General features: G+C 62.5%; 1 protein-coding gene across 1 annotated transcript; it reads right to left on the bottom strand.

The window, feature by feature from the left end:
• Nucleotides 1-1,162: 1,162 nt before the first annotated feature.
• SLC3A2 (solute carrier family 3 member 2) lies at nucleotides 1,163-9,877 on the bottom strand. Its single transcript, XM_066175122.1, is given in 11 exon segments — nucleotides 1,163-1,599; nucleotides 2,132-2,191; nucleotides 2,928-3,065; nucleotides 3,829-4,033; nucleotides 5,489-5,553; nucleotides 5,868-5,936; nucleotides 6,011-6,105; nucleotides 6,690-6,822; nucleotides 6,824-6,867; nucleotides 7,920-8,385; nucleotides 9,845-9,877. Coding segments are annotated over 10 exon segments (1,626 nt in total). The 5' UTR covers nucleotides 9,845-9,877; the 3' UTR covers nucleotides 1,163-1,248.
• Nucleotides 9,878-10,849: the final 972 nt, after the last annotated feature.

The raw sequence follows: 10,849 nt of genomic DNA, 5'->3' as shown, positions 1-10,849 counted from the left end.
AACTTGACTCCATTTTAACTTTAATTAACTGTCTTATCCTCTTTTAACTTTAATTATCTTGTCTTTACTCCTTTCAAATTAACTTTTTATCCTCTTTTAAGTATTTTGTCTTTACTCCTTTCTAGGTTTAATTAACTTTTTATCCCCTTTTAACTTTAATTAACTTTACTCCTTTTTAACTTTGACTTTTTATCCCCTTTTAACTTTAACTATCTTTTTACTCCTTTTAAATTAACTTTTTATCCTCTTTTAAGTATTTTGTCCTTACTCCTTTTTAGTTTTAATTAACTTTTTATCCCCTTTTAACTTTAATTAACTTGTCTTTACTCCTTTTTAACTTTTTATCCCCTTTTAACTTTAATTATCTTGTCTTCACCCCTTTTTAATTAACTTTTTCTCCCCTTTTAACTTGTCTTTATCCCCTTTGCTTGGCTTTTCCTCATCCCCACAGCAGGGAGGGAGTAAATTAACCCAGGAGACTCAGAGCCCCATTCTGGGTTTAATTTCCCCCATTTTTGGGGTCTCGTTCACCCCCTGGTGACCCCCCCCCCCCCAAATCCCACCCCCCAAAATTCCCGAGAGCTCAAACCCTTCCCCATCCCCCTCCCCCCCTATTTGGGGTCACTCCCGGGGGTCTGTGACACCCCCAAATCCCGGGGGGGGAGGGGGGGACACTCAGACCCCTCCCCAAAAAAAACCCCCAGAGCCAAAGGCGGGGCCACAAATGCAACTGGTTTATTCAGTGTTTGAGGGGGGGGGGAACCCCAAAACCCCCCGGGAAAGAGAGAAACCCCCAAAAGGAGTTGGGTGGAAGAAAGAAAATCCCCCAAAAAATGGATTTGGGGTGGGGGGGGGGGAGGAGAAAGAAAATCGGAGCTGGGGAAGGGGGAGAAGGATCCTAAAAAGAAAAGATTTTGGGGGTGGGGGGAGTGAGATGAGAGCCCAAAAGGAAACCCCCAAAACTAGAGGGGGAGGGGGGAAAAAAGACCTTAAAAAAAGATTTTGGGGGTGGGGTGAAACGGGATGAGAACCCAAAGAGAGAGACCCTCAAAAGAAGCGAGGAGAAAGAAGAACGACTCCAACCCCCCCCAAAAAAAAAAAAGGATTTCAGGGTGGGAAAAATCCTAAGAGAAACTCCCAAAACACGTGGGGAGAGAGAAAAAAAAACCAAAAAAACAAAAAATAAAAGGGGTTTTGGGGTGGAACAGGATAAAAACCCCAAAGCACGAGTTGAGAGCGCGGGGCCGCTCATTGCGGCTCGGAAGGGAAAGCCAGCAGCATCCCCTGGTAGGGCCCCACGCTGACCTCGTGCAGCCGGAGCTCCGGCTGCCCGGCCCCGGCGGGCGCGGTGCTGAACCTCAGCGTCACCTCGGCGGGCAGCGGGGGCTCCCCCGCGGGCCGCCCGTGGCCCCACAAAGGCCTGAGCTCGTCGCCGTGCGGGTTGAGCAGCAGCAGGTAACGAGGGCTCCGGTCCCAGCGCCGCAGCAGCGCCAGCGCCCCGGGCCCGGCCGCTACCGCCCGCGCCTCTCCCAGCAGCAGCGACAGCTCCCGGGCCCGCAGCGGGGACAGCGCGCTGCACAGCTCCAGCTCGGCCGGCGCCTGCGGGGACACGGTGGGGGAGGCCCGAAGGTGCGGGGAGGGGATGCGGTTAGCGTGGGGTGGGGGAGCCCCAAACCGGCCCCGCGGGGAGGGATGGGACGCCGGCCCTTTAAGGATGCTGAGGGTGGTGTTGCCCTTTTAAGGGCGGGTCGGCCTCTTAAGAACCCTTTACCCTCTTTAGGAGTGCGTTGCCCGTTTAAGAACACACGGCCCTTTAAAGGGGGTGTTGCCCTTTTAAGGATGCATTACCGTTTTAAGAATACATCGCCCTTTAAAGGGTGGCCTCTCCTTTAAAGAACCCCTCGCCCCTTTAAGAACCGATTGCACTTTAAAGAGTGCGTTGCCCCTTTAAGAACGCGCGGTGCTGCCGCTTTACGGGCCCCACCCTTTAAACGGCGCCCCGCCCACTCGAGGGCGTGTCCAAGCCACACCCTTAGCAACAAACCACGCCCCGAACCCCACCCACAAACTATAAATACGTTCAGGCCCCGCCCAGCAAAGAATGTCAATCACAGGCTCAAGCCCCGCCCACCTTGGAGGCGTTCCCGCCCGTTTTGATCGCCTCGATGATTTCCCACGGCATCGGCGGCAGCTGGGGCGGCAACGGGGAAATTGGGGGTCGGGGCACCCCAAAAACCCCCCAAAACCCCCCCCCAAAACCCCCCAGTGCCCCAAAACTGCCCCACAGCGCCTCCTGAGCACCCCAAAAACCCCCCCAGTGCCCCAAAACTGCCCCACAGCGCATCCCCGACACCCCAAAAACCCCCCAAAACCCCCCCAGCTCCCCAAAACTGCCCCACAGCACATTCCCGAGCACCCCAAAACCCCCAAATCCCCCCCAGCGCCCCAAAACTGCCCCACAGCGCATTCCCGACACCCCAAAAACCCCCCAAAACCCCCCCAGCTCCCCAAAACTGCCCCACAGCGCATCCCCAACACCCCAAAACCCCCAAATCCCCCCCAGTGCCCCAAAACTGCCCCACAGCGCCCCAAAACTGCCCCACTGCGCATCCCCGACACCCCAAAACCCCCAAATCCCCCCTAGCGCCCCAAAACTCCCCCACAGCGCCTCCCGAGCACCCCAAAAACCCCCCAAAAACCCCCCAAAACCCCCCAGTGCCCCAAAACTGCCCCACAGCACATTCCCGACACCCCCAAACCCCACAGCCCTTCCCCAGCACCCCAAAACTGCTCCACAACCCCTCCCCAGCACCCCAAAAACCCCCCAGCCCATCCCCAGCGCCCCAAAACCGCCCCCCAATTCTCCCCCAAGCCCCCCAGATTCCCTCCCAGTGAGTCCCAGCCCCCCCCAATCCCCCCCCGGGCACCTCCTGGTTTTTGGGGGGCCGCTGCAGCCCCAGCTCGTCGCCGTAGCTCAGCACGGGGGTCCCGGGCAGGGCCCACACCAGCAGCAGCTGCTGCAGCCGCAGCTTGGGGCTCACCCAGGACTCCCACGGGGAGCCCACCTGCGGGACGGCCGCCCCGTCACCCCAAAATCGCCCCAAAATCGCCCCAAAATCACCCCGAACGGGAGGGGGGAGCAGGGGGGCGTTGGGGTGGGGGTGCAGAGGGAATCTGGGGGTCCCGGGGATGTTTTGGGGTACCCCAGGGAGATTTGGAGGGGTCCCAGAGAGGTTTTGGGATGTCCCAGAGAGGTTTGGGGGTTCCCCAGGATGATTTTGGGGGTTCCCATGGAGGTTTGGGGGTCCCCAGGGTGATTTTGGGGGTTCCCATGGAGGTTTTGGGGTTCCCAGGGTGATTCGGGGGGTTCCCATGGAGGTTTTGGGGGTCCCCAGGGTGATTTTTGGGGTTCCCAGGCAGGTTTTGGGGTCCCCAGGGTGATTCGGGGGTCCCCAGGGTGATTTTGGGGGTTCCCAGGGTGATTTTGGGGGTTCCCAGGCAGGTTTGGGGGTCCCCAGGGTGATTTTGGGGGTCCCCAGGGTGATTCGGGGGTCCCCAGGGTGATTTTGGGGGTTCCCATGGAGGTTTGGGGATCCCCAGGGTGATTTTTGGGGTTCCCAGGCAGGTTTGGGGTCCCCAGGATGATTTTTGGGGTTCCCAGGCAGGTTTGGGGTCCCCAGGGTGATTCGGGGGTCCCCAGGGTGATTTTTGGGGTCCCCAGGATGATTTTTGGGGTTCCCAGGCAGGTTTGGGGGTCCCCAGGATGATTTTCGGGGTCCCCAGGGTGATTCGGGGGTCCCCAGGGTGATTCGGGGGTGCCGCACTCACGCTCCAGCCCAGCCTCGGCGAGGAGGACGAGGACGAGCCGGCGGCGAGGAAGGCCAGCAGCGCGCGCAGGGCGCTCGGGGGGCTCTCGCCGGGGGGCTGGGGGGGCTCCAGGGGCTGCAGGAACGGCCCCACCAGCAGCTGGGGGGCCCCGGGGTGCTGCGGGAGCTTCCAGGGCTCCTGCAGCCGCGTGCCCCCCACCAGCACCCTGCGATGAGACGGGGGGACCCCAAAAATGGGGGGCAAAGGTCAGCGGGGCGCCCCAAAATAGGGGGAAGGAGCCCCCGGAGGGGGGGGGGCAGGAGATTGGGGGGCGCAGCGACACTGGGGGGGCGCCGGGGACAGTTGGGGGGCCGGTGTCACGGTTTTGGGGGGTCAGGGGACACTTTGGGGGGGTCAGGGGGGACACTGGGGGGTCAGGGGACACTTTGGGGGGCACAGGGGACACTTTGGGGGGTCAGGGGACACTTTGGGGGGGTCAGGGGACACTTTGGGGGGTCAGGGGACACTTTGGGGGGTCAGGGGGGACACTTTGGGGGGTCAGGGGGGACACTTTGGGGGGCACAGGGGACACTGGGGGGTCAGGGGACACTTTGGGGGGCACAGGGGACACTTTGGGGGGTCAGGGGACACTTTGGGGGGTCGGGGGACACTTTGGGGGGGGTCGGGGGCACTTTGGGGGGGTCGGGGGGACACTGGGGGGTCAGGGGACACTTTGGGGGGTCAGGGGGGACACTTTGGGGGGTCAGGGGGGACACTTTGGGGGGCACAGGGGACACTTTGGGGGGTCAGGGGACACTTTGGGGGGTCGGGGGACACTTTGGGGGCTCAGGAGAGACACGGGGGGGTCAGGGGGACACTTTGGGGGGTCAGGGGACACTTTGGGGGTCAGGGGACACTTTGGGGGGCACAGGGGACACTTTGGGGGTCAGGGGACACTTTGGGGGGTCGGGGGCACTTTGGGGGGGTCGGGGGGACACTGGGGGGTCAGGGGACACTTTGGGGGGTCAGGGGGGACACTTTGGGGGGTCAGGGGGGACACTTTGGGGGGCACAGGGGACACTTTGGGGGGTCAGGGGACACTTTGGGGGGTCGGGGGACACTTTGGGGGCTCAGGAGAGACACGGGGGGGTCAGGGGGACACTTTGGGGGGTCAGGGGACACTTTGGGGGGTCAGGGGACACTTTGGGGGTCAGGGGACACTTTGGGGGGCACAGGGGACACTTTGGGGGTCAGGGGACACTTTGGGGGGCACAGGGGACACTTTGGGGGTCAGGGGACACTTTGGGGGGCACAGGGGACACTTTGGGGGTCAGGGGACACTTTGGGGGGTCAGGGGACACTTTGGGGGGTCGGGGGACACTTTGGGGGGTCAGGGGGGACACTGGGGGGCACAGGGGACACTTTGGGGGTCAGGGGGGACACTGGGGGGCACAGGGGACACTTTGGGGGTCAGGGGGGACACTGGGGGGCACAGGGGACACTTTGGGGGTCAGGGGGGACACTGGGGGGCACAGGGGACACTTTGGGGGTCAGGGGGGACACTGGGGGGCACAGGGGACACTTTGGGGGTCAGGGGGGACACTGGGGGGCACAGGGGACACTTTGGGGGGCACAGGGGACACTTTGGGGGGCACAGGGGACGTTTTCGGGGGGCTCAGACCTGGCCACGCCGCTGGGGCTGGGCTGGTGCTCCGTCAGGTTCCTCCAGTCGGCGACCACCGAGGCCTGGGGGGACACGGGGGGGTCACGGGGGGGTCACAGAAAGGTCATGGGGGGGGTCACAGGAGGTCACGGGGTGACAAGGGTGACAGGGGTCACAGAGGGGTCACAGGGGACACAGGTGGGACACGGGGGTCACAGGAAGGTCACAGGAGATCATGGGATCACAGAGAGATCACAGGAGAGTCACAGGGGAGTCATGGGGTGACAAGGGTCACAGAGGGGTCACAGGGGACACAGGGGGGGTCACGGGGTCACAGGGGGTCACGGGGTCACAGAGAGGTCACAGGGGGGTCACAGGGGTGCCCCCCTCCCCTCACCGGCAGCTCCTCGATCCCGTCCAGGAAGATCCCGGCGATGTCCTCCTTCAGCCAATGCCTCAGCGCCTCCTGGGGGGCACGGGGGGGGTCAGGGGGGTCCCCAAACCCCCCCAGCCCCTCCCCCCGGGCCCCCCCAGACCCACCTGGACCTGCTGCTGCACCCCGAGGTCGGCGGCCGCGTCCCCCCAGACGGGACCCCCCCAGGGGTTGGGGGTCAGGTCCAGGATCACCTTCAGTCCTGGGGGGGGGAAATGGGGGGGTCAGGGCGCCCCCAAACCCCCCCGGGGTCACAGGAACCCCCCAAATATTGGGGACCCCCCGTTCGGGGGGCTCCTCCCACCCCATAAACACCCAGCCCTGAGAACCCCCTTGGGGCCCCCAGCCCCTTTTTGGGGTCCTTAGCCCCATTTTTGGGGTCCCCATCCCATTTTTGGGGTCCCCCAGCCCCATTTTTGGGGTCCCCCAGCCCGTTTTCGGGGCCCCCAGCCCGTTTTCGGGGCCCCCCAGCCCAATTTTGGGGTCCCCCATCCCATTTTCGGGGCCCCCAGCCCGTTTTCGGGGCCCCCCAGCCCAATTTTGGGGTCCCCTATCCCATTTTTGGGGTCTCCCAGCCCATTTTCGGGGCCCCCCAGCCCATTTTTGGGGTCCCCCAGCCCATTTTTTGAGTCCCCCATCCCATTTTTGAGGTCCCCATCCCATTTTTGGGGTCCCCCAGCCCATTTCGGGGCCCCCCATCCCATTTTTGGGGTCCCCCATCCCGTTTTCGGGGCCCCCATCCCATTTTCGGGGTCCCCCAGCCCGTTTTCGGGGCCCCCAGCCCACCTTTGTCCTTGGCAGTGTCCACGAGGGCGGCGAAGTCCTGGCTGGTGCCCAGGGCCGGGTCCAGCTGCCCCAGGGGGGGGATTTTGTCCCCGGGGGCTTTTGGGGGGTACACGGGGCCCAGCACCAGCCCCCCCCACCTGCAGCTTCTCCTTCAGGTACCCCAAACGCTTCTCCACACCTGGAAATGGGGCGGGGGGGAAAGGGGGGACCCCAACTCTGAGCCAACAGGGCAGCCCCCAACCTCCCAGCGCTTCTCTGAAGACCCCCAAAGCTCCCCAAATCCTCTTCCAGGGACCCCCCAAATTTTCCAAGCCTCCCCAAAACTCCCTCAGCTCTCCTCTGGGGTCTCTTTCCATCCCCTGCCACCCCTGTAAGGGACCCCAAACCCTCCAGGGACCCCAAAACCCTCCATGGGACCCCCCAAAACCTCCCGAGACTCCAAGAACATCCCCAGGGACCCCAAAACCCTCCATGGGACCCTCAAAACCCCCCATAGGATCCCCCCAAAACCCTCCAGGTGACCCCAAAACCTTCCCTGGGATCCCAAAAATTTTCCCTGGGATCCCCAGAACCTCCCCTAAGACCCCAAAACCTCCCCTAAGACCCCAAAACCTCCTCTGAGACCCCAAAACCTCCCTTGAGACCCCCAAACCTCCCTTGAGACCCCCAAACCCTCCTCTGAGACCCCAAAACCTCCCTTGAGACCCCCAAACCTCCCTTGAGACCCCCAAAACCTCCTCTGAGACCCCAAAACCTCCCTGGAGACCCCCAAAACCTCCCCTGAGACCCCAAAATCATCCCCAAGGACCCCAAAACCTCCCTTGAGACCCCCAAAACCTCCTCTGAGACCCCAAAATTTCCCTTGAGACCCCCAAAACCTCCCCTAAGACCCCAAAACCTCCCTGGAGACCCCCAAAACCTCCCTGGAGACCCCCAAAACCTCCCCTAAGATCCCAAAACCTCCTCTGAGACCCCAAAATCATCCCCAAGGACCCCAAAACCTCCCTTGAGACCCCCAAACCTCCCCTGAGACCCCAAAATCATCCCCAAGGACCCCAAAACCTCCCTTGAGACCCCCAAACCTCCCCTGAGACCCCAAAATCATCCCCAAGGACCCCAAAACCCCCCCCGGGATCCCCCCAAAACCCACCAGGTTACCCCAAACCCCCTCCCAGGACCCCCAACCCCCCAGGGGACCCTCCCCCAACCCCGTCCAGGTGACCCCCTCACCTCTGAGGTCCCCTCCGAAGGCTTTGGGGGGCGCCCTGTAGAGCGGCCCGAGCTCCCACCAGGCCTTGGCGGGCAGGGGCTGGCAGCGGGGGGCCTGGGCCACGATGGCGGCGGCGGCGCCCAGCATTCCCAGCCAGCCCCCCCAGAAAAGCACCAGCAGCACCTTCCGCGCCCTCGACCACAGCGGCGTCCCCGCCTCGCGCAGCAGCTCCTCCTTGCCCAGCCCCGTGAATTTGGGGCCGCCCGAAAGATCCCCCCCGGCGCCTCCCAAAGCTGCCGCTTCCTCCCCTTCCTCGTCCTCGGGGGGGATTTTCATCACCAGCCCGTTCTTCTCGGCGTCGGGGGGCGGGATGGGGTCGCGGTGGGGAGGGGGGAGCTGAGGGGACGGAGCCTCGGCCGGCGGCGGCTCCTGCTCGGCCTCCAGCGCCGCCAGCTCCAGCCCGCGGGGAGCGGCCTCGGCGTCCATCTGGGGTGGGGGAAATAACCTGGGTTAATTTAAAATGAAATTAGGTTTTAATAGGAAAAAGGATGAGGAGAAAGGGAAGGAAAATGCAAAGTTTGGTTGGCCTGGTGACCACGCAGGGAGCGGCCTCGGCGTCCATCTGGGGTGGGGGAAACAACCGACAAGGTTCTGGGTAATTTAAAATAAAAATAGGTTTTAAAAGGAAAAAGGATGAGGAGAAAGGGAAGGAACATGCAAAGTTTGGTTGGCCCGGTGACCTCGTGGGGAGCGGCCTCGGCGTCCATCTGGGGTGGGGGAAATAACCGACAGGGCTCTGGGTTAATTTTAAAAAAAATAGATTTTAATAACTGTCAGGGTCCTGGGTTAATTTAAAATAAAAATAGGTTTTAATAGGAAAAAAGATGACGAGAAAGGGAAGAAAAATGCAAAGCGGGGTCGGCCCGGTGACCTCGCAGGGAGCGGCCTCGGCGTCCATCTGGGGTGGGGGGAAAAACCGACGGGGCTCTGGGTTAATTTAAAATATAATTAGGTTTTAATAGGAAAAAGGATGAGGAGAAAGGGAAGGAACATGCAAAGTTTGGTTGGCCTGGTGACCACACAGGGAGCAGCCTTGGCGTCCATCTGGGGTGGGGGGAAACAACCGACAGGGCTCTGGGTTAATTTTAAAAAAAATAGATTTTAATAACTGTCAGGGTCCTGGGTTAATTTAAAATATAATTAGGTTTTAATAGGAAAAAGGATGAGGAGAAAGGAAAGGAAAATGCAAAGCGGGGTCGGCCCGGTGACCTCGCGGGGAGCGGCCTCGGCGTCCATCTGGGGTGGGGAAAAAAACCCAACAGAATTCTGAGTTAATTTAAAATAAAATTAGGTTTTAATAGGAAAAAGGATGAGGAGAAAGGGAAAGAAAATGCAAACTGCGGTCGGCCCGGTGACCCCGCGGGGAGCGGCCTGGGGACCCATCTGGGGGACCCCAAAAACCGCTCAGGGTGAGCCCCAAAAGGCTCTGGGGGGGGTTTAAACTTTCCCCCCTCAACCGCCCTTTAAAGGGGATTTAAACCCCGACTTTAAACCCCGACTTTAAACCCCGACTTCGAACCCCGCGGCCAAAGGTTTTTGAAGAGACCCAAGGGCGCTCCCCGATATCTGAGGATCGACCTGCCCCCGCCCTAAAATGTTGTTGTTGGGGGTTTCAAGCTCCTCTTGAGAACCTAACCCCCCCCCCCCGGGGACCCCAAATCCCTCACAGGGTCCCCAGAACGCCCCAAAATCTTTCTGGGCCTCTCCCGGTGTTTTTACAGGGCCCCTCCTTGAACAGGCGGATCTGTCCTTGAGGGGGACCTCGAGCCCCTCCCGCACACTCGGAGAACCCCCTGAGCACCCCGATATTCACACGGGAAATCCCAAAAGCTGTTTGTGCGCCCCAAAAAAAATCCCCGCAGGAGCCCCGCGGAGCCGCCCGTACCTCCGCTGATCTCCTCGTGACGGGCCGGGCGGGGCTCGGCGCGGCCCTTTTATACTGGACCAAACCACGCCCACCCCGCGCTGGCCGCGCCCCCGGGCACGCCCACTCGGCGCCGCTGAGGCGGGCGGATCAAAGGGCGCGAGGCGGGGGGGGGGCCGGACACGCCCCGGGGCGGACGGGGGGGGGCGGAGCCCCTTCAGGGCGCACTTTGGGGGTTTCTCGTTCCCACCGGGGCTCAGCGCGACGCCGGTTTTGGGGGTCGCGGCGTTTTCCTCTCCCGGAGGACTCTGGACACCGCCGTCCTTTTCGGGGGTCCCCCCCGGCGCCGCCATTTTGCTGCGCCCCTAAGGCGCCGCCATTTTGCTGGCATCAAAGTTTCTATTCGGCGCCGCTGGGCGCCGCCATTTTGTTGCAGCCCGGGGGGTGCGCTATTTACAAAGCGCCCCATCCGGCGGCCCGCACGGGGTGTCCTCAGTGGGAGTCGCGTTAAAAGATCCCCGGTGCCTCTTGCAGAGGTCTCCAGCCCTCTGTGGGGGGACAGAACCGCGCCACAAACCCCCAGCTCCCCCCTCCGCGCGCATAATGGTTCATCCGACATCGCCCTCTCTGTCCCGGCTATCCTCAGCCAATCAGCGCCGCGCTCCACCGGAAGTCCCCGAGCACCGGAAGCATCACCATGGTCACCACCGGAAGTCCCGCTCTCCCCCGGAAGTGGCGGCGCGGCCATGGGCGCCTCCAAGAAGCACCGGGAGCGCGGCGGGGCCGAGGCGGCCGAGGAGGCTCCGGGAGCGGCGGGAAGCGGCGGCGGCGGCGGCGGCGCGGGGCGGCCCCGCGAGCACCGCAAACACCGGCACCGCGGCGGCGAACGGCGCGGGAAGCGCAGCCGCTCGCGGGGGGAACGCGGCGGCTCCGGCGGCGGCGGCGGCTCCGGCTCGTCCCGCCGAGGAGGCGCCGAGGAGCCCGGCAGGAGCGGCCATGGCCGGGCCGGCGCCGACGGGGAGCGCA

This window comes from Chamaea fasciata, unplaced genomic scaffold, assembly GCF_029207755.1.
Source record: "Chamaea fasciata isolate MVZ Bird 193981 ecotype frontalis unplaced genomic scaffold, bChaFas1.0.hap1 SCAF_1340, whole genome shotgun sequence".
NCBI lineage: Eukaryota > Metazoa > Chordata > Aves > Passeriformes > Sylviidae > Chamaea > Chamaea fasciata.
The sequence above is the reverse complement of the archived record's forward strand: the minus strand, read 5'-3'. Positions and strand labels throughout refer to the sequence as shown.